Source organism: Chlamydotis macqueenii, chromosome 7 (genome assembly GCF_036417535.1).
Source record: "Chlamydotis macqueenii isolate bChlMac1 chromosome 7, bChlMac1.mat, whole genome shotgun sequence".
In the NCBI taxonomy this organism is placed as follows: domain Eukaryota; kingdom Metazoa; phylum Chordata; class Aves; order Otidiformes; family Otididae; genus Chlamydotis; species Chlamydotis macqueenii.
The window spans coordinates 26878772-26902818 of NC_141562.1; the positions used below are offsets into that span (position 1 = coordinate 26878772).

Below are 24047 nucleotides of genomic sequence, written 5' to 3' on the forward strand. Positions count from 1 at the left end.
GTAGATTTTTGAGTATGAGGCATGCCAAGTTGTATATGTACTAAACTTATGTTCCTGTTGAACTTTATGGAACTAGCTTCATGCATAAAGTCAGGTACATATTCTATATATGTTTGTACACGTGTATATATATCTCCTTAGACAACTGGAGTGTGGCTTTTTTTTGTCATAGTTCTGTATAGAAGCATTTATACTGCAATATTTTGCAGATTTTGCATTAAAATGTATGCAAAATAGCTTTTTACAAATGCAGTAAAAGATCTGAAGATCTTCGGAAAAAGAAAAAGAAAATTGAATGAAAGGAGACTAAAGTATGCTTGCCCTAAGAAAACATTTTTAAAAGCCGTTATCTCTTTGGTCATTTTAATATCTTTATGTGATTCAGTTAGTGATGTAGCAGATGTGTTGTATTATAAATCCAGAGCCAAAAGTAAGCTCTTCTGTAAATAGAAGAACATTTTAAAGATTCTATTTGTGCCATGTTGGTCTTTGCATTCCCATATTATCTTTATGTTTTTTCTGAATCAGTAGCAGGACCTGGATTTGCAGTGTAGATGCATGTGAAAGCAAAAGAATATTTCACTGTACACTAGTCTAGTGTCAAGACAAAAGGAAAACCACTACCTCTTTGCTTTTTGTCTAGGTCATCAGATTTTAAAGATTTTCTGAAGAAATGTTTGGAAAAGAATGTAGATGCAAGGTGGAGTGCATCTCAACTTCTACAGGTAGGAAGAGTTAATTTTTCAGAACTGTTGTTTAAAGGCAAGCACATTTTTTAATTTTTTTAAAAGCATATCAGTATTATAGTAACTATTTAAATAGTTTTTAATTAACTGTTTTTACATATTTTAAACATTGTTGCATTGGTAAAATCTGAATAAATGATACCAAGTGCAGATCAAATTATTTCTTTACATATTTTGATGTAAATAATTACTTTGCATAAGTATTTGATTTATACTTTGATACTTATAATGGCTGAAGGAGGTATTTACATAAGTAGTCAGTTGCTGACAGGTGTTTTAAAAGGTTTAGTGCTCAGCCTTCCTCTATAATGCTGTCACTGCAGAATAGCTGAACAGGAGTAGATGTGACTGGGTACGTTTGATTCTGTTTAATGTCAGCACGCATTTACTTTATCCAGAATACATCCGACATGTGTTGACTAGATTTAAGCAGCAGGGCCAAGCAGAGAAAGAAGATTCAGACAGTAGGAGAAGAACAGGTAGCTGTTTCTTCTTAAAGAAAAATGTAGAGTTCTGTGTTCTTGTTAAGAAAAATTGTTCTAAAGACAAAGCAGACTTTTTGTAGAAAGACTATTTTGGGTAAACTTTATCAGAAAATAATTTAATGTGGAGCAGAAAAGAAATGAAACCCGTTTCCAGGAAATATAATCTTTTAAAAAATCTTTCTACTTTTATTCTTTGGATTGTGGAACAGGTCAGTATAAATGAATTATTTATGTTTTTAGCAAGTTTGTTAGACTACTTACACAGTATATTTGAATACAAATATTTTGATTTTAAAACTTCTGCTGAAAAAAAAATACATTAAGAAAGTTATGATTAATGTTAACTGTGAATCTTCAAGTTTGAGAGAACCAAAGTAACATTTCTCTAAAGTTGCATTTCTTTGAAGTTAGGATTTTCCCACTGTGTACAATGAAGTCAGCACTTAATATTGTGATTATTTTTTATTTTCACAAGCATCCATTTGTTACTGTTACTTCCAATAAACCAATAAGAGAATTGATTGCAGAAGCTAAGGCTGAAGTTACAGAAGAAGTTGAAGATGGTAAAGATGAGGATGAAGAAGAAGACACAGAAAATTCTCTGGTCAGTTTAAAACTTACTTTTTAAAATATGCAGCTAGTTTCATTCACCAGCTTCCTTTGGAAAATTCAGTTTCTGATGTACTACTCAACTTTTGCATCAAGTCTTCTAAGAATAGCAGAGTCTTCTAAGAAACGTACTGTAACCTTATTACAGAATAAGTAGTCAGCATTTTCAAAATTAGAGTGTTATTAAACTCCTTAAGAACTAATAATAAAGAATATTATCTAATAAAGAACATTACCTTAATTTATTTTTACATGGATAGGTAATGTAGAATTTTAAAATATCGGATACTGTTTTTTATATAAACAGTTTTAAGTCAAAATGGCTAGATGAACAAGTAAACGTATATTTGTATTCCATAGGATCCTTAAAATATTAAGAAGGATATGTGACTATTATACTATAAACTACGTTTGTGATTTTACAGCATGGCTGTCAAAGAAAACCCAAAAGCTAGATAAGCTATATTTTACCAGGACAAGGTTGCATTTATAAATGTATTTCTAAAGATGCTTCAGAATCTTACAATGCAAATTCAGTTCCTCAAAGGGCAAAGCCATGAAGTTTAATGATATGGTAGTAGGTAGCAGAGTATACAGGTAGTGTGCTCTCTGACTTAACTGGCTCAAGCACTATAAACATGGACAGTGACCAGTACCACCAGTAGCTGCCATTACCAGCAGCAGTAACAAAGCCAAATGCATGTCTACAAGAAGCATGCCTCCATTTCCTCCTCAGCTTTCACAAAGCTAGTCGTGTCCCTTGCCCTTCATACCATTTTTCCTGTCCACCCCAGCAGATCTCCAAGCATGCATTCCTACTAACTTCCTCCAGGACTTACTGTCTCTCTCCTAAGGCATCCCACACCGCATCCCTCTACTGAACAGTTGCTAAGTTGTCAGTCCCCAGGAGGGCTGGGGTGAAGTCCACCCTGCGGCTCAATTAAGTATCTTGAACACAAGCAGGAGGTTAGGGATCTGAGGTAGATGCGTTTACATTTTTGACTTGTGGTAGTTTTAAAAACTACTTGGAGATCAAGACTAAGCTTCTTGAACAATTATGTGAAGAAATCTTTTAAATGCACTTTTGACCTAAAAGGATTTGTTTTCTGTATGCATAGGAAAACCTTAAGGTAGGAAATGCGCAGTAAAACCCATTCTTGTTAGCTAACCTAGTCTGTTGCCAATGGCAAATCAGAAGCCTGATCTGCAAATTACAGGGTTCTAACAGTAAATATGGACAGAGAGATATTGCAATCACTTTGAAGAGTGAAAGGGCAATTATGGTTAAAATGATACTTTATTATTATATTCTTTTCTATGTCTGTATGTAATCTGATAACATTCATTCATATTCCAGCAGTAGCAATTTCTACAGTTATGTAACTGTTTGTGTTCTAGTTCCATATTGCCACTTACTCAGATCTACTGGAGGTTTTTACCATTTTAATGGAGTTTCACAGTGATTAAGAAACAGACCAAATTTTTTTCAGACATTTTTAACAAAGAACACGAGGGAAGATACTTTTTGGTAAAGAAGGAGGTCTTAATATTGCATTTTTATCCGTGCTGCACCAGCTAAAGCTACACAGCTTCTTCCTAGCCAAACTAGCCCAAAGACCAAGTGTGTTTCAAATCCAGCTGTAGATGGGATTACAAAGGGACTGAACTAATGAAAAAAAAGCAACGTGATTGGAAAAAGACTCTTGACGATTCTGTTGAGCGTGAGGCAGAGGGCTGACCGTGATCCCTTTCCTTCAATCGCAGTGTACTTTATTAGATTATGAGAGGTGGAAGGGGGTTCTTGTTCTATTCAGAGCTTGTCTGCAGTTCATGCACTTACCCTGTGGTAATACCTTGTGAAGTACCCTGAGGTTATAAAATTCATATAACTCTGCCTGTAAATACAATATTCATCTCTGTTCAGGTATTCTTCAATAGAACTGTAGTTTAATTAAGTTAAAAAATTATTAAGTATTTTTCTTCCTTTAATTTTTTAGCAGTTACCTGCAGACAAGCGTGCATCCTCTGACCTTAGTATCGCCAGCTCTGAGGAGGACAAACTTTCACAGAATGCCTCCGTTCTGGAATCTCTTTCTGAGAAAACAGAAAGCAATGCAATTGAGGACAAAGCCAGCACTATGTTCCCAGATGACAAAACAACTGGAGATGAATCTGAGGACATTAAAATTAGGAAAACAGCTGATGACATATGCGATACTGCTGTTGGTGATGTGAAAGTGCAGAATGGTTCTGTGCCAACTGGTGAAGATGAGCAAGGCAAAATATTGCGAGCTGAAAAGAATACGGAAAGCTTGGAAAAACCACATGAAGATACAGAACCCCAGAAAGGAGGGAAAGAACTTGGTGTGTTAACAATATCAGAAATAAAGGATGAGCCCAACCTAAAAATAGAGAAAGAAATTGACATGAGAAATGAACAGACAGAAGATAATAAACTGAAAATAGTACCTACACCTGAAAATAGTGTAGAAACTGAAGAAACCTTTTCTAAGGAAACTGGTGAAAAAGAAGAGGAGAACAGAACGGATCTTTCAGAAAGTGAGGAAGAAAAGGTCCCTGCAGAAAATGCTACAGAGCAAAACGAAAAAAAAGATGAAGCTCAGAAAGAGGCAATAATAGACACCACTACAGAAACTCTACCTAATGCTGCAGATAAAGTGGCTGATGAAGAAAAGGAACTAATGAAGCATGGAATTGACAGCATTAAGGAGATAGGTGATATTCCTGAAGCACAGATCAGCGATGGGGATAAAATACCTGAGATGGAGGATAAGCCAGTGGAAAGTCAGGCTAAGCAGGTCCATGAGATAATCAGCTCTGAAGAAACTCTATTGGAAAACCAAGATAAAGCAATCAAAGCAGACAAGAAATTGGCAGAAAGTGAAAATGAAGATATTAGAAACATAAGCAGCATGGAGGAAACGGAGATCAAAGACTCTGGAAAAGATGATGTAGACCAGAAGGCAAGACAGAGCAAGAATGAGGATATTTCTAATAAAGTGGTGGATAAACTGACTGATGTGAACCAAAATTCAGAGGAGCGCAGACCTGAGAATATTCAGGAAAATGATATTCAGATAGACAGAGAACATTCAGAAATCACTCCTGATGAAATAATGAAGAATAAGCTTCAAGATACTGCCGATGAACAAGCTGATGACTCTGAAGTCACTCCAGTCCCCAGTATTAGTATTAGCACTGAAGAACATGAGGAGAAAGTCAAAACAGATAATCAAGACAATACTGAAACTTTACAGCAACTAGAATCGGAGAATTTGAAGGAGAATGATGCAGATTCAGGCACTGGTTCTACAGCTGACAGTAGCAGCATTGATTTGAACTTGTCAATTTCTAGTTTCCTTAGTAAAAACAAAGAAACGGGATCAATATCTTTACAGGTAAGTGTAAGCAATCGTATATTTTTATATAAAATCCTATGTGAGTGTGACCCTAAAATTATCTCCAAGTTTGACCTTTGCAACAAAGAAAATTACTTAGTGAGAAACTACTATGGCAGTGTGGAATAGAAAACTGTAGAAACTGAAGTATTCTAAATTGCATGTTCTAAGGATGTCTGGGTTTTGTGCAATTATGCAGCGAAGCTAGCAGCTACAGAACTGCTAATTATTTTCTTATTTTGTTGCATAATTATATTTTTAAAATTGAGACTAGCATAGAAGAGGAAGTCTAACAATATTAAAGGTGAAGATTTGTGAATGGTAGTTCAATGCCTTACTCTGTACAGAATCCCTGTCCAACAGGACAAATCCCTTATAATATCTAATTTTATATGGAATTCCTCTCATGTCCATCTTCTGTCTCTCGGTTTAGATTTAGAAGATCTAAGGCAGACAGTCTCTCAGGTTTTTTTATTCCAAACACTGTACTGTATCGATGCAATTGTGCCCTTACGAATGTGCTTATTCAGAGGAAGCACATTCCAGATTATTAACATTGTTTATTATTTATACTGATGTGATTATAGCCATACTAGGATAGTAACTATGTAACCATGGGTTTGAAGAAAAAAAAAAACAAACCCCAAAAAACCAAAGAAACACAGAAGACCCAAATGAAAATCATAACTTGGCGTAGCTGTGCTGAGCGTGCCTTCAAGGTGTTTGCAGTAGCCCTGACACAGTGGAGACACAGTTTCAGCTGGGTCTCTCCTCTCGTAATGAAACAATAGCAGCTCTGAGAAGTAGGATTTCTCCAATTCTGTCTACATAATTTTTGACTAATAGATATTCATAAAAAAAAAATAGACTTGCTCATTTAATTTATTTCCAAAGCAGAAGTAAGTAGGTGAGTAAATTGCTCATCTGTTTCAGTACTTTTTTTCAGAATTAAATATCTTTGTTGGTGACTGGGAAAATTATGGTCAAAAGCAAACAGTAATTGCAACTGTCTTCAGCTCTTGAAAATAAAACTGCATCAGTTCTGTTCAGAGTTTATCTAGATATTTTTTTCCTTCTGGTCGTTTAGATAATCAATAATTACAGTTCCTTTGCTGACTAGGAAAAGTTCCAGTACATTAGAATTCTTCAAGTTCTCACTTGATTAGTGAGGTACCTGATACGCAAGAAGAACTCCTGATTACTCTGATAGACCTTCACAGAAATATTTGGATTAATGTAACATTAAGAAAAAAGGGCAAAGGGGATATAACTGAAATAAGTACAGACTAACTTACCAATGCTTTATTCAGGAAACCAGAAGACAGAAGAAAACTTTAAAGAAAACTCGGAAATTTGTTGTTGATGGAGTAGAAGTGAGTGTAACTACATCAAAAATAGTTACTGAAAATGACTCAAAAAGTGAAGAAATGCGATTTCTACGGTAAGTATTTTTAAAAGTAAAATTTACAAGAGGTTAGCAGCTTTTTTTTTTTTTCTTTTTGAATAAAAGAAGCAGGCTAGTGATCTTATTTCTGTAATATTTGGGAATTAATTTCAATTATTTTGTTAGCAGAAAGGAATATAAAGTGTTTCTTAATAAGACAATAAATTCAAACTAGATTGACTGGACCTAAATTGTAGATATGTTTTTCATTTCTTGTAATTTTCCACTTTTGTTTTCCCATTAATATTAAGTGTCATTTTTCATTATTAGACGTCAAGAGCTAAGGGAGCTAAGACTTCTTCAAAAGGAGGAGCAGAGAGCCCAACAGCAGCTCAGTAATAAGCTTTTGCAACAGCGAGAACAGATGTACAGACGTTTTGAACAGGAAATGACAGTGAGTTTCTGGATTTTGGTGCTCTTTAAATATGACATCTGGGTAGAGTAGGCAGAATACTACTAGCAACCATCAGGTGTTTCCTTTTATGATGGCTATAGCTTAGTTTTTGTTCTTGTTAAGAAATGGCAATATTTTCCATTGTGGGGTGCCCAGCTGGTATGCTGGAACTTGCCTGCAAGAACAGTTCATCATGGCCATCCTCTGCTGTGGTACAACACTTCACTGAATTTAGTTTTCAAAAAAAAAAAAGATAACAAATTGTGTTTTCAGAGTAAAAAGCGGCAGTATGATCAAGAAATAGAAAATCTAGAAAAACAACAGAAACAGACAATAGAGCGCTTGGAACAGGAACACACAAACCGTCTACGAGATGAAGCAAAACGCATCAAAGCAGAACAGGAGAAGGAATTATCCAAATTCCAGAACATACTGAAGAACAAAAAAAAGGAGGTAAGAGACAGTGATTATAGCATAGAATATAAGGAGTATGGGCATAGCAAGCAGTTAAGATTAGGTCTCCCAGAAGCCTTGTCAGCCTCATGTGCTATACTGAGTTGTGGAAGGGCTACTAGCACTCAGTGTTATTTCTTTTGTTTTACTGCCTAAAGTGAAATACAAACAGCTAACAGGAAGATTTAGGTATTGACTTAATCTAGAAAATATCACCAAGTTAGAAGACTTTATTTTTCACAGAATCTTTAATAAAATATTTTCTCTTAAATATTAAATCAAGAAAAAGTATTTTCTTAAAGATTGTGAAAAATAGTTGAGATTTCTACTTTAACAAATCCGGTTATAGTTACTCAGTAAATACTTACTAAATTAGAATTTTGAAGAGAAGAATATAGTCTTGGTTACAACTGAGAACATCTTAAATTCCAGGGTGTTTTGTTTTTTGTTTTGGTTTTTTTTTTTTTTTGTTAATTTGATAGATTTGTATTGAATGTGTGCTGTTGTAGTTTAGAATTTCTTTATCTAAAGTGACAGCAGTTACAGGGATTTAGTTTTTTAACTCGGAAAGAAAAGCCAGGAGAGAAAAGTCTGGATAACCTAAAATCTTATACACTTGATTTCATACATGTCACACAGTTAAGGCCAAGTGAGTGACATTTGACATTGACACCTTATGCTATTTATTTACTTTCATTACAGTAAGAGAAGGAGAAATGTTTCCATATGGATTTTGCATCTTAAAAGCTGTTTTATTTCATTTTCAGACCAATTGTGTAGTGCTTAGTTGTGTATAAGTGGCTCTAGTGTATGCTCTAACAGTTACTAGACGCACAGAAATTTCTTTAGAAATCTATATTGTTGGTGCTTCTGCATAGAATGATCCTGTAGTACAGAAGTGCATTAAAAATATAAGTTGTATTGAGTTTGAACCATATGCTCATATGTAAATAACAATTTTTCTTCTTTTGCGGTACCTCTTGCATTTTTGAGTCTCTCTCTATTTACTGGTGATTGGGTCCTACATGGGAAAGCGGGAAGAATTTTATGTATTGCTCTGAGCTAGAAGCAGTTCTTTTCATGGAAACAGGAATAGCATGTGGTGGTTTGGACTCTGTTTTCTGATGATGCTTCCACTATTAAACAAACAGGCATTTGTTTCTGAGTGCATAGTTTTGTATTTAAAACTTAAGAAGGCGATTTACACTTTGAAGGAAAATGCAGCTGGTGCTCTAAAACTACCCATGCTTTATAGGAGTGTGCAATGTTACATTTTTCTAATTCTTAAAAATAAATAAAACACATCAGCAAATTAACAGATCAATAGATTTAGCCAGGTTATATTTAGAATCTTTCCACTAATCTAGTCTTAATTCACCTTGAACTGAAACACGTTCCGTTCCACCATAAGTGTCATGAAAAGTTTCTTGAAAACACACTTAGTTATTGGTGAGTTTTGCTTTTAAATTCTTCAGAACCAAACACAACCAATTAATATTTTATTTGCTTGTACGATTATTTTAAAGATATAACGTGTAGATGTCATTTATGGTTGGAGACACTATAACGGCATCTTAAAAATTCATGTTTGAGCCAGCATCAGAAATAGCTGGTTTTCAGTGGAAGTTATTTTAAACTTCCATGAGGTAAACAAAACATACTTTGTAGTCCTTTTGCCATAGTGCTTCAAGAAAATACCGCTTTTGCAGGTGGTGATTTTCTTGATTATTGACTATTCTAGCTGCTGCATGAAACCGCAAGCAAGAGACGGCCATTTCTGAGAGCACTGGGCAGCATTTGCATGCAAAAAGAGGCTGGCCTCTACCTCCTTTCTGCGCTGCGCTGGCATACATAAAGCACCTATTGTTCCTTCTCTTTCCATTAAGCTCTTTTCACTAAGCTAACATCCCTGCCACTGAAGTAATGCACGCTTCCCAGTACCTCTAGTGCTTGACCTGCATGTCCTATGTTCACAGTAATGCTTGCTGTGGAGAAAAAGTGTTCTTTTTGCCACCTTCTGCATGCTTATATACACTGTAGGTTTTAAATGAAGTGGAGAAAGCACCAAAAGAGCTGAGAAAAGAGCTCATGAAACGCAAGAAAGAGGAGCTTGCACAAAGCCAGCATGCTCAGGTAACAACGGCAGCTTCAAGCTACTAAAATACAAAGGCAGCAGTATTCACACGGCTTGATGATTTCACTTCTTGTTGTTGTTGAGTGAATATGGAACTTAACTCAAACTAACCTTACGTACTGCTCTCTTTCTTCAAGTACTCCCATATCACATCCCATAGAGTATACTGTGTAGAAATGTAGGGACAGCGGTTTCCAGGTTTGTACTGTAAGTGTAACATTTTATACCGAAAAAGAATGGTATTTTTCTACAGCAAGTTTATGTTTTATGAGTGGTAAGTACCCCGTAGGTCCATCAAATTATAAAGGTTACAGTCAGAAGTAAGTTGAGCAATATAAGCGCAGGGGAGGAAAATGTGTGTAACGTGAGCATGAGTCATCTTGATCACAGAAGCAGAACAGATCAGGTGAAATGAAGTTATTTGAATGTCAACGTGTAGGTGTATGAAAACTTTGCAAGACATCATCTATAATTTCACGCCTTCAGACTTGCTGGTTTGATATGACCCAGCTAGTGTTTTAGAAAAATACTGGCTTTTTGATGGCCACAGCTTGTACAGAGTGAGTTTGCACCACAACAGAGCAAGTTTGGAATGAGTAACTTAAAAGCTAAATGTTTGTGAGTTACCTAGTAGAAAATAATAGCAATTTCATTTGTTTATATGTTTAATTCAAGAGGGGATTTTCCAGGATAGAATATGATTGAGTTGCAGTGTTCTCCCCATACCAAGGATACATATCTCTGGACTTTTTAAGGAAACAATTAAAACTCAAAAAATGTTTGTAGTGACTTAGTTTGTTTCCCTTGCTTGTTTCAAAGTGTTGATGTAAAAGATGTGAAAGAGACACTTTTAAAGATGGAATATCCTTACTTGGAATAAATACTAGACGAGGTGCAGGTGTTTAGTTTCAGTAGATCTAGAACTTCTGTCAGTGACTGCTTGTGTGTGATTAGCCTTGACATTTTACATGTATATTCCTAACAAAGAGCAGATCTCATTTCTTCTTTTTTTTAAAGAATAGAAATATGTTTGATTATATTCTGACATAGGAAGTACATTGTGTCCCACAGGGTGTTGCTCAGGTTATGATTCAGTCTTTTCAGTTGTCTTCATGCACACTTTTCAACGCACAAATGCAGGATGTAAGTCTTAAAATGTAAAACAACAAAAGTTTTATTTCCCTAATTTTCCAGATGTGTGTTTTCTCTTTTCGGCTCATATGTGCTGATCAATGTCACTGCTGTCTCCAAGCTAGCTAGTGCAAATTTATGTAATTATGCACTATTCTTAGTGAAAAGATCAGTATTACAGTAGTTATTAACTCTGGGCAAGACACTGAAGTTTCACACAAATGCAATATAATACTGTTCTCTGGTGTTCGTGATTTGTTCAGCACATGTGAGAAACAATGTGTGATTTCTGTGCTGTGTGTGCAGTGAAGCCATGTATTTTAAGATATCTGAGTTTATTTTAAGATAGTTATTGGACAAAACCAAGTGGTAATTTTTAAAAGGTGGACTGCCTTGCACTGTGTACCTTTTAACCATCCAACATGTTATTTGGTAAACTCTGTGACCTTTACTGTATGTGATACTTGAGTAGATTTGGGAAGTGGAAAGGCCTGAGTGTTTTCTGAGATTGCTTGGTTTGTTTTACAGTGCTAGCAATTCTAAAACTTCTTAAGATTTACCATGTAGAGAGAGCAGCAATGATAATTGAGTAAAGCTCAAGCATAATGGCTTTTTGACCATGACTGCACTAGAACAGCTTTCCCTCCATTCCCTCCAAATAAAAAAATTTCTGGTAAATTAAACACTGTTAATTCTGTGTCTGCACCCTCAGAGTAATAAACTTGTAGTTTTCTTATCCTTTTCATCTAGAAAGGGAAACAGAATAGCATTTTTCAGCAGTCCATATATTTGATTAGATGTGTCTGACTTAATTTACAGACGTGGCCTTCCAGTCTTTTTTGTACCCTCAGTTCTGCCACTGTTGGAACTTTTCACCAGCTTATTCCACCTCTGGTTTTCTGTTACCTGTCTAAGTGTAACTCTGCTGTCCGCTGGGAGAGATGAAAGCCTTAGCTATTAATAACTTTCTGTGAAGATGCAAACCAGGATTCTCCTGGTCGTGATAAAAAGTACTTTTAATAAACATTTAATTCCATATGTTGCTGACAACTCTTTTTGCAAGTAGCATAGGTTCAGTAAAAAAATAAAGATACATAGCTCAGGAGACCTTTCCACTGGTCAGCTGTAGCTGAGTAGTGTTCTCCTGCCTCATCCCATCTGCCTTCCAACAGACCATCTTTAACCTTGCTTTGTTACCTATAACAGCAAATGCTTCGGCTGCCCACTTTGGCTCTGGTAGGACACTGCCATCATCCTTCCTTTTGATCTTTATATCATGGTAGAAACATCTGCTTTAATTTCTTGTTCTTAAGGAGTGCGTGTGTGCATGCTTGCATGCTTGTAGATGCTTTTTTTTTTTTTTTTGATAGTTGCAAAGAAGAAAGGCAACAGTATAGTCTTGGGGCATGGGAGGGGGGGTTCTTAATGCTGCCTGCTTTTCATGATGTGGTGCAACAGAGTGATTCACTCTGGGTAACGGGAAGATGCAGGTGATACGGGGACTGCATCAGGCAGGTGGCAAATCGCTTTGCGAGGAGCCAGCTCAGCTCTGGTGTGACAAGTCCTGCAGAATGCAGTTCCTGCAAAAGCCATTGGGTGTCTTCATAGCAGTCCTGCAGAACTCCCAGTCTCAGTATCTTTGTGTTCTTGACAAGATAAACCACTCGAGATTGAGACACAAATCTGAAACTCAGCTGTGTAAATAAATAGACTTGAACTAATAATCCAAAGCAAAATAACCATACATACTTTTGTTTTCTTACATCCATGAATAATCAACCTTTCATATGATGAGATCAATTTTATATTGAGTACTTGTCTTTGCTAGCTTTGAACCTGCATCTTGTTTTGAGGAGAGACAAGAGATGGAATGAATTGCAGATTGCTGGCTAGTTTGTTGCCTTTGGTCTTATATCTCTGCAGGTATTATTTAAACATTAAATATACTTGTACCTACTCTTTATCTAGAAAATACAAGAGATGCGTAATTTTAAGAGGCATATTAACTTGAATTTTCGTAGATGTATTTGTTTTCTTATGTAGCTAATGCTGAGAGAACTGGGAGTTTCATTAAAATGTAATGTCATGAGAAGAACACAATTTAATTTACTTCTGTTGGTGTTTACCAGGAGCAGGAATTTTTGCAGAAGCAGCAACAAGAACTGGATGCGTCTCTGAAGAAAATTATTCAGCAGCAGAAGACAGAACTAGCCACTATTGAACGAGATTGCCTCAACAACAAACAGCAGCTCATGAGAGGTATCCAGCACCAGATTCTCGCTTTAGAAAGACATTTGTGTTCTATTTTAATAAAACAGTACTCTATCTTAAATTTATGAAATCAAAGACCATTGTGACTAATCTAGAACTGCAATAAACACATTTGCTATGGAATAGCATTGTCCTTAAAATGCACTTGTAGGCTGCTTCTAAACATACACCAGCAGGTAGGTTAGAAAGTATTGTGTTGTACTTTCTGAACCAGCCTTCCTCTTTTTTCCAGCTCGTGAAGCTGCTATCTGGGAGCTGGAAGAGCGGCATCTACAAGAGAAACATCAGCTTCTCAAACAGCAGCTGAAAGATCAGTACTTCATGCAGAGACACCAGCTGCTTAAGAGGCATGAAAAGGCTAGTGTTGACCTTGACACTTTTTGTGTGTTCTAATATGTGGGTTTTTATCAAGTAGTCTTATGATCTCTACTGATAGGTGTTTACTTGCAGAGACAAGACCCACACAGGTATTTTGAAGCTGTATGTGTTCTGTCAAGATAAAAAAATCTTAATCGTTTTCTTTTAATAACTCAGGAGTATGTTGAAGTATAAGTGCTCATATTTTTCTCTTTTGATTCTTAAAAAGAAAAACCCAACCACAATATCAACCTTTTTCTTTTAAAAATACCATATTTTGCTTATACACCAAAAACAGCTTTGGCTTACGTTTAAATAAGTCTACTCATTAGTAAATTGTCCTGGAATTAAATGAGCAGAATGAACTGGATTAGCTTTTGGGCAAGTAGCTGACAACTATCTCTTTATAAATCCAATAAAAGCCCAGAAGACAACACTTAATTTTCCACAAAGCATTTTGTTTTTTCTAGAATGCACTGAACAGAATAGTTCAATTGTTGAAAATGTAAATCCAAAAGAGAGATATTACAGGATCTCCTTGCACAGGCAGCCTCCACTGAAGGCTTGTTTCTGTATGGTCTGGTTTATCCTCATCACGGCTGTTGGTTTCACAAGCTTTTGCAACAAACTGACCCTTCCCAACTGCAGTGGTGGAAGTTCAGTTCCACAAAAGATTCTGCCTTTGAATAACACAGACTTTTAAACATGCAATTCAGGAATTGAACAACCACTGGAAAAATACATGTGTATTTCTAATCATTAGAGCGTTAGAGAATTTCATCTGGGTTGAGCGTGGTCCGGAGCTCTCTGGAGTAAGTGGAAGACCCCCTCCTTATTGATATCACTAGGTCTGAGGCCGTTTTCTACTGAAAGAGGCTGACTCAGACAGCGTGCTTATTCACGAAATGAGATGCAAATATTCTAATGTAACAGTTACTTTGTAACATTTCCATATGGTTAACATTTTAGGAAACAGAACAAATGCAGAGATATAATCAACGCCTTATCGAGGAGTTAAAGAACAAGCAAACTCAGGAAAGAGCAAGACTGCCGAAAATCCAGCGAAGTGAAGCGAAGACTCGAATGGCTATGTTTAAGAAAAGTTTAAGAATCAATTCATTAGCCTCTCCGGACCAAGATCGTGAAAAAATTAAGCAGGTAATTAATAAAACCAGTTTTTATAGTATAGATGCTTAATGTGATGTAAATGTGAGGATGGTCTAGAGTGCACTCTCAGCGAGTTCACAGATGGTACAGAACTGGGTTGATGCACTGGATGAGGTCAGAGGAAGTCATCCTTCCCCGCTGCACTGGTGAGACACGTCTGGTGTGCTGGGTCCAGACCTGGGCTCCCCAGTACAAGACAGGCATGGATTTACTGGAGCAAGTCCTGCAGAGGGCCTTGAAGATGACTGAGGGACTGATGGGTCTTGTTATGGGAGGAGAGGCTGAACACTTGGGACACTTCAGCCTGGAGGAGAGAAGGGAGGAGCTTATCCACATGTGTAAGTACCCAGCGGGAGGGAGTAAAGAAGGGGGAGCCAAACTCTTCTCAGTGGCGCCCAGTGACAGGCTGAGAGGCAGTGGGCACCAGTCAAATTCAGAAAATCCAATTTAAATGTAAGAAAACACTTTTAGTGTGAGGATGGTCAGATACTGGAACGGGTTGCCCAGAGAAATACTTGGAACCCAACTGGACACAGTCCTGCGCAACCTGCTCTAGTTGCCCCTGTTTTGAGTAAGGTGGTTGATCTTCGCAGGTCTCTTCCAACCTCAACCATTCTGTGATTCTGTGAAATATTTTTAAGAATATTTGATTTTTGTGAGCTTTTGAACTAAAACTGTAGATATTCACTCATTCTTTAGAAGAGAATGTTGTGAGGAGGTTTAGAGCTTTCCTTTGTACTGACGCACAAAAGTTCTAAATCATGGTTTCAAATGGTGAGCACTGGAAGGATGAAAAATCTGGAAAATACAGTTTCCTGTAGCTGTATAACACCAGCCTTAACCGAGACTTGTAGCAACGCTGCTGCGTCACTTGACGTCAGAGGGAGATAATTTCAGGAGTCTGGAAGTGAAAAGTGCTACGTTCCAAGGAGAAATTAGAGTGCAGGCAGAAAAACTGGATGATAGATAAAACTGTGAGGGCATTCCCTTTGTAAGAATTTTTAAAAAGAAAGAATAAAGAAAATACTGTTTAAATATTTTAAAACCATTCTTTTCAGTTATGCGGTTATGTGTTCATTCTGTTACATACGGGTTTTTGACTCATGTGAACTTGTATCTAGAGGCACAGTGTGAACCATCTTTTTATTTTTTAGTTTGCTATTCAAGAAGAAAAGAGACAGAAGAATGAGAGACTGGCTCAGCATCAGAAACACGAAAACCAAATGCGGGACCTTCAGTTGCAGTGTGAAGCAAACATCAGAGAACTGCATCAGTTACAGGTTAAAAATAGATGACATTAAATGAACATTCAGTAGGAAGACTCAGGTTAATAACAGATGCAAGCGAAGCAGAAATACCTTTTCCTTCATTTTACTGATTGGCGTGGGGTTTTTTTCAACTTTGCTTTCAAAGGCGTGCAGCATACTGCTTAACCAGATTCACATGCTTACATCAGTTAATGAGAAATGATTTTATGTGCAAGAAGAGCATGAACCAGAAGCAGATGATCGCTTCTAGAATATCTGTCAAGTTCCCAGTGCTATTTTCTGTAGACAACATTTCCTTTTAACCTGATTTTGCTGAAATGTCGTTAATCAGAACAGAGGAAGGCAGCACCAGGCATTACCCACAGGACGTTTGTAGCAATACACGGAATGAGGTGGTTTTTACAAAGTGCAGGCTGCTGTGCATACTTTAGCTTCTGGAAGGTACTTAGAAGGAATTCTCTTCTTGCGATAAGGAACTTTATTTTGTCCCTTTTGGTCTATATTTTGTAAAAGTTGCTGCTGTATACCAGAGACTAGATCTCCTTTTCCACTAAATCTGCTTTTCCCTGTTTCAGGGGCACCAGGGAGTTTTAGAGCATTAAACGATCACCTGCTGATAACCTTTGCGTAGAGAAATCTTCCAACGACCAATGAAGCTAGTTCTACGCTATTCACTTTCTTACGTCCTACGAAAACAGTCCCTGACTGTGCCACTAATACGCCTCAGTAAATCCCCAAGTACCGTGGGAGTCTTGTGAGACTTTCAGCTCAAGTAAAATTGAGCAGATTAGAGCTACTCTGAGCTTCACCGAGAAAAACTGACCCCTAGTTGCACTCAGGTCTAGCCAAGTGTTTGCCGTTTTTGTTCCTGTGTTTTTGCACTCTGCATCAGATCCAGTTGGGACTGGAACCCTAGAAACAAGAACATGGGGTTTAGAGGCTGCCATTGCCAGCTGCTCTTAAAAATCAAGTATTTGATGTAGCCAAATACTTAATTTTTTTTCTTACCATGCTTCAAAAGTCCTCTGAAAGTTAGGCAGCTGCATGTGCACCTTACTGAGAGGAACGGGAAGCTGATTTGTGGTTTGATTATCCTTTTCCTTTTTATAGGGCGATTCTGAGGCTGCTTGTGCAAGCACATCTCTCTCCTCTCTGAGCCCCGTTTGTTAGTCTTAGCTCCTTGGCACCAAGAGCTGAAATATTGCCAAAAACCAGCCTCCTTTTTCATGTAATTGATTTTAATAAATTATACAAACTGTCTTTAGAAAGCAAAGCAGAAATGCTGTATGATCTTGAAAAGCATTATTAGGTAGTGAAGCACAGTTTGGAGTAACACTGTCAGCTGCTGCCTTAATGACACTCAGCAGTACATTTGGATTGACAAGTATTTCTTACCTCAACTGGTTCTGATGGAAAGATCAGCTTTTGATAATGCAGCCTCCTAACATACTTTTATCTTGTAATTATTCACGTCACTATTTACACGGAATAAGCTAATTAAAAAGAATTAGGACAACATATGTCACTGTACAAATGTTGAGTTGCCTAATCTGAATTAGTTTTACATAAGGATTACCTTTGTCTTGTTTTAAGAATGAAAAATGCCATCTACTGGTTGAGCATGAGACTCAGAAGCTAAAAGAGCTAGATGAAGAGCACAGCCAAGAACTGAAGGAATGGAGGGAGAAACTGAGACCGAGAAAAAAGGTAAATCGGAGCAGTTCGTGAATCAGAAAATAATCAACAGTTGGATCTAGCAAATACAGACAATACGAAAAGTATCACAGAGGCGGAGAATCAAGCTACTGTACAAAACTGCTGTAGCTCACTGAATAATAAAAGATGCAAAAAAACCCTGCAAAAGCTGAGCAAAGGGCATGTACAACAAAGAAGGCTTGCATGTTACCAGCCTCTTACTGTGTTCCCTCTTGCAGGGCTTGTGTGCATATTTGCATATAAAACTTCTTAGCTGGAGGTAAGACTGACTTTAGGAATGTGTTTTGGAAGCCAGTAGGTAACTAGAAAAATTGAGTGCTAAATAACAGAGGGTGGTGGAGGTTATTTTTGGTTTTAATATTTTATTTTAAAGTGGAAAGTAGTGGATTGTCACAAGTTCAGAGAGTATCCCACAGGCAGATGATGTTCTTAGATTGCTGTGAGAAGCAATTAGATTGTCTTGCAATTTCATAAATTTTTTTGCTATCTTTTTTTTTTTTTTGTGATGATTCATGAAGTTATAATGTTCTGTCAGACGATATGTCACCAGTATAATAGATTTCTTGTACTTTGCCTGGTAATCCTGTGCCAATGTGATTTGGGTTTTAGACGCTGGAAGAAGAATTTGCCAGAAAACTGCAGGAACAGGAAGTTTTTTTTAAAATGACTGGAGAATCTGAATGCCTTAACCCTTCAACGCAAAGCCGGATTTCCAAATTCTATCCAATCCCCAGCCTTCACTCCACTGGGTCCTAACTCTGGGAACTGCTGTAGGTTTTTTTCATATTTGGAATTCTCCATCCTTGTTGTCTAACCTGACTTAATCTGCAGTGTACATCAGAGGACCTAGCGCTTTTTGTTTTCAGTGGAGACAATCAGTGTCATGATGAGTTTCTTCACTTCTCAGGATGGAAGAGAAGAAAAAAGGTGTTGGTGTATAATGGTAATGCTATGTCCTTCAGATGTTTCAAGAATAAGTGGGATTTTTATCTCAGTCTCAAAAAGTATGTTATCTATGGTTTTGACTTTAAGCCTAAAATATTAATTATACTCTTTCTGATCACAAAAAAAAATGGTTTCTCATGTGAACATTTAAACGGTGTAATATTAGTTCTGCTACTGTATTTTTAAGTGTCTACTTTCTCCATGAGAGAATTCCACAACTGAAACTGCGGTTTAAAATGTTACAGTGTCGAGCAGTGTCTTCATAGCAAGGACTGAAACTAATTACTCAGAACACACCAATAATCTGAAAAATAAACCCTTGTGTTTAAACACGATTGGTAAAAGCAAAAGCCTTTGCAACTTCTTTAAAAAGAAACCTCTGGCATAAATTAAACTGAGCTGATCTCCATTACGTATTTTGTCCATTAGTTCCATAACGAAATGGGGTGCTAGTTTAATTAATACAGTGCCTGAAACACTTAGATATGCTAATCCTGGCAACAGGATAGTGTTTTGTCATTTAAAAAAACAAAACTCCTTAGCATTGTTGTTACTGTACAAGACGGAAGATTTCTTGCTGCTACTGCCATTTTTGTTGTAAATCCTCACCCTAAAATATTTTGCACTAAAATATGTAAAGGTGAAAGAAATGCTAACTTTAAAATGCACAGTTTATTATTTTCCTTAGCTATTACAGGTGGATAGTTCTACAAATTGAAAAACTGTAGAATGTATTTTTTAGAAAGCAGTGTGCAAAGTGCTCGTGGTTTCTCTGACTGCACCGGAATGGGTAGAGCCATTTTTCTGTTCTTACCAAAGTCTGTTCATTTACACTCCGTCAGAAGCTGGAGGTGGATGGTCGTATTTGTAAATAACCATGGCTTAAGTCTGTTTTGATTAGAAGTTTAGATCTGATTTTTTTATTTTAGTCATTTTATTTTATAGAAAGATTTAAGTTAAAGATATAGACAAACTACTTTATGAAGCTGGGTTTTTGCTTTTGTGTTGCCACGTACTAACATAGGCAGTTTTATTTTTCAAGTTGATAGATGTACAATAAGTTATTTACCTGACTGATCTGCAGTGGAAAAAAATCTGAAATGTTTCTCATGTAGCTGGTTGGGAAATACAACTGTATTAGGCCACTCTTCCTGCGCTCTTTTTGGTGGTCAGAGTTTGAGTCATATCAAGACAGTGTTGTAAGCTGTGCTTTGGTATGCTGGAGTTCAATTTGTAAAATAATATTTGCTTTCTCTCATTTGAGGCCTGACTTTCCCGTCTCTTTGGGTATCACCTGTAGGTGTTTTGTTTGGCTAGCTTGCGTTACGTGTGCGACTGGTGAACATTACATGATGTTCATGTCTCGGGAACAGTTCTGATGCATGTGAGTGAACTCAGAAATTAACATAGGACTTCAGTCGGATGTGGTTGAAATCTTGGATGCTGAAATCCTTGGACATTGAACCGATACCTTCTCAATGAAGACACTTAATTTACAGCACAGTAAAAAAAAAAAAAAGGAAACTGCATGTTTTAATTTAAATTTTGTAACTTGTTGATAGCATAATTACTTTAATAGCTAGCCTTAATTTCTGGCATTTTATTATATAAAAGTGTATTGTGTACTGTTGTAAATTCACATACCATATCTCTAGAATGTTATCTGTTGCTAAATGCAAAGTTCTTTAAATTGTTTTTTTCAGTAGGGTGAAAAATGTTTTTGAAGGCCTTTTACTTTTCAAGCTCCACTATCATAAATTGACTGTTACTAAACTAACATTAAATAATCTGCATCTCTGTACTTAACAGACCTTGTCTGTAATTTCGTACGAGGCAGGCCCAGTGCCTTACTGGGCGAGAGACAGGGCAGGCAGATTTCCCCTTCTGGATTGTCTCTGCCTGCATCCACAGTAGATCATCGGAGGGAAACGTTGATCTTCTCCTTACATCTGTGGCAGTTTCAGTGGTAACTTGCTAATGTATACCGGCATACCGTTTACCCCTGCTAAATCTTTTATGTGAAGATCCTTTTCACAGAGGCCCCTGCAATCTGATCTCATTGTGAATTGTACAACTAACCCAGTTCTGCGATGGAGGGAGGGGTCGAATGTAGCAGGTGCTCGGTTGGGGCTGGTGTGCGAGCACTGTTGAGCAGTTGCAGCCTTGTTGAACTGTGCTGAGAATTGATATCAAGTGTGAAAGTAAGTTTTTCTGGGGGATAAGAGGAGCTAGCGTGGGTACACTTAGACCGATACAGTTGGCTGTAAGCATTGCAGAACATGAAGGAGATGTACAATATTATATCAATGGCAGAAAATTCAATTCAAATTAATTTAGTCTCACATTGGGCTGGAAGAGATCTCCTGAGATACAAAATCCAATCTCTCTACTACCACATGTCACATCCCTTTCATAAAAGTTAGGAGCTCTGTCTCCAAGGCCATTAGGTGCATTTTCCTTAGCCAAAACAATGTACTTTCTTCCTGCGTGTTTGGCAGATCTCATTTTCCCCACGTGCCCTTCAAAAGACGACCACAAATCGGTGTTTGCTCACCTTTGTGCTTTATTACATCATAAATACTGTCCACAAGAAAAGGAACGAAGGCAATAAAATACATGAGTTGCAGTGCAATAGATTGGTTGTCCTCTTGTATTTACAACTGATTCTCACAGAAAAATGTGCCGGCAGGCCGACAGCCTCTGACAGATTCAGACCTCGTAATTTTTTCTTCCTGAGCTCTGAAAGCAAATTTCAGCACCTGCTAAGTCACTGGGACAGGGGCTTGTACCTACAGGAGCCAGTGGCTCTACTCACATCCTAATGGGTACTGGAACTCAGCTGTCTGCAGGATCTTGTAGTCCTCTAATGCAGCACTGCTGGTAGCCCAGGGAGAGCTTTGGCCAACCAAGCCTCGGGTGGTCTTGCTGCCCCTCTTCTTATCAGGAGGTTCTGCATCTTGAATAAATTCCACATCTCACCTGAATGGGGCTGTCTGAGGAGACGTTACTGGCTGTGGGGAAACGCAGTACCGCGCTATACTGACCAGTGGCATTCACGCAAACTGTTTTTTTCACGTCACTTTTAAAATCTGGGTGTTCATTACAAGCTGCATCCTTTTTTTTCAGACAATGTTTTAAGCTAATACCCTTTTCAAACTACATTCATGGGTATTCAATATGTAATCAATCACATGGTTTAAAAATTATTTTTCTATCCTAGAGGACTTTCTTTATTATAACTCCATGCTACTGAGGTTTTTTTCTTAATAAATAGGAAACTTAGCACCTTAACCAAGAGCCAAGCAAAGCAGCAATGTAATTACTTTCATCACACCACGATGTCTTTTATGACAGCAGTATCACATAGGAAACTTAAGTTGATTCTCCACCTGAAACGGTATCTGTCTTGCAAGAAAGATTTACATTCAGGCACTTAAATCCCCTTTTAGGTAGCCTGTTTTCAGAGCTGCTGTGTAGCTGCAGCTCCTAGGACCTCAGAAATGCTCATCTTTGCTGAAAACCAGGGAACAGACTTATGTGCAAATAAGCTCAGTGCTAGCTGCTTCCACTGACACTGCTTTTTGGTTAACCTGCATTGGGAAGTGGGGCAAGTTCTTGAGGACAGTGGCTGTATGGCCTTTCGGCAGGGAGGAGTCTTGAGGATGGTCACTATCACTTTCTGCTTTTTTGTTAGCATTTGCAATCCGGTCATTTTATTTCACAGTTACTTCTGGGTCTCAAACTTCTGTGCGTTGATGTGTCCACGCATATTTCCCATTCCCTGACTTGTACTGTCAGCTTCACAGCGGATACAAAATGGGGTCAGAATGAACCTTCCTCTTTCACAGGCCAGCCAGGATGCCCTGTCGTGTTTCTTAGTCTTACGAAAGATAAGAACAGATAAAGGGAAGGAGAAGACAAAAGAAACTTTTCTCTGTGTTTCTTGCAGAGCTTTGAGTTTTTCTCCATCCCCTTTCTCTCACCTCAATCCTCATACTTCATTTCTGAAGCTACCTCTGTGCTTCTGGCATGAGGGCAGTCAGTGGTGCCAGAGAAAGAAGACGACCCCTTAGATAAGAACGTGCTCAAAACCAGCTCATGAGTAAGGAAGGGCTCGTGTGCTTCCACTGTCCTGAAAGTCAGAGGGAGTCTCCGAGCCTAAAGATGCTCTAATTTTCCAAAATCTCATCCACAATTACCAAGCTAGGTGGTAAAGCCTCTTTCTTACTGATCACCAATCCTAGAATGGTGGAAAGAACAGAAACTGGGGACATGGACTGAGATCTGTGATGTTGAACTGTCGTACCCCTGGTTTCTGTAAGAAAGCCAAGCAAGGTGGTCTGAGATCAAGCACGCACAGCTGAGGCATCCCTGTTGTCTTTGCTGAATGTTTTGTGTTAACTGCAAACCAAGTTATTTTTGCCTTACAGAAAGCAACCAAAAATCATGAGATGGATGAATAATTGGCTAAGGGTCTCTGTATGTGCAGCTCATGGAAGTGAACTTGCAGTAGCAGCCATACAACAGTTGTGGGGGTTTTTTTGGTCTTGTTTCTAAAAATAATTTGATTTCATGGCTTTCTGTAGAATATTGTAATAATTCTGCTGTAAATACAATAAAATCACAGTTTGCTGAGATGACCTCTGTTTTGTTCATGGAAAAGTCACATGAAATACAACTAATCTGTGAGTGAATGGAATGATTTAGAATTTCTAAAATAACTGAGTGTAAAAAGTACTTAACATTGTGCAATGTGTGGCTCCCTGAGTGGAATAGCCCGGGGCCGGAGTGCGGATTTAACACAAATCTAAAAGGACGCTGTTGTCAGTGACTGCCCTGCCCTGTCAGTGGGAATTCAACTTGGGGTTGTAGGAGCTCCAGTTTCTGCCCCCCAGTCCACGTGTCCTTGCCTTGTGACAGCAACCCTTCCCACCTGGGTAGGGGCGAAGGAACGAGCCGCTGCTGTTCGGCAGCAGAGCCCCGAGCCGTGGGTCAGGTGCCGGGGGCTGGATTACTGCGGTGCCTCAGGCCCCTCAGCTGCCTCACCCTGCCCCGCAGCACAACCTGCGAGCGCATCACGCGGTGCTGAGTAGTTCAGGGATGGCTTCAGACACGCAAGCACAGCTGCTGTGCTTAAACATGACAACACTTGCGTTTTGTTGTTGTTGTTTTTAAGAGAATTAAAAGGAAATGTCTCATCTTGGCATACCCACGTGGCGGGGCAGGATGAGTCACCCAGAGGGACGCAGGCTTTATTGGCAAACACCGCAAGGTGCTGTGCTCTGAAAGCTGACCTGGTTCCTACAGGCCTTTGCTCCAAACTCTCCTGAGCACTGGTACAGGAAGAACACCAAAACTTGACATCATTGCTAACACTCAAAATAAAAACAGATGACGAGTATTTAAAGCTGGACTGAAGACAAGCAATTCAAGCAAGATTTTTGCTATAAAAATGAGGCACTGACCAGCTTTGTCCAGTATCTGAAACCAAAGTAGCTAAAAAACTAA

At 38.0% G+C, this 24047-nt stretch overlaps 1 protein-coding gene across 3 annotated transcripts in view; it reads left to right on the forward strand.

Moving 5' to 3' along the window:
• The window catches only part of SLK (STE20 like kinase), a 48105-nt gene extending 27760 nt beyond the window's left edge, over nt 1–20345 (forward strand). The window contains exons 7-19 of one of the 3 annotated variants that reach the window (XM_086751894.1): nt 644–725; nt 1707–1835; nt 3838–5259; nt 6570–6700; nt 6974–7097; nt 7371–7550; nt 9591–9683; nt 12945–13074; nt 13319–13443; nt 14413–14601; nt 15765–15890; nt 17472–17585; nt 18204–20345. In XM_086751894.1, the coding sequence (XP_086608020.1) occupies nt 644–725; nt 1707–1835; nt 3838–5259; nt 6570–6700; nt 6974–7097; nt 7371–7550; nt 9591–9683; nt 12945–13074; nt 13319–13443; nt 14413–14601; nt 15765–15890; nt 17472–17585; nt 18204–18350 (2992 nt within the window). In that variant the 3' untranslated portion in view covers nt 18351–20345. The remainder of the gene's footprint in view (nt 1–643; nt 726–1706; nt 1836–3837; nt 5260–6569; nt 6701–6973; nt 7098–7370; nt 7551–9590; nt 9684–12944; nt 13075–13318; nt 13444–14412; nt 14602–15764; nt 15891–17471; nt 17586–18203) is intronic. The other 2 variants (XM_086751895.1, XM_086751896.1) reach the window with 2 other exon arrangements.
• The last annotated feature ends 3702 nt before the right edge of the window (nt 20346–24047 follow it).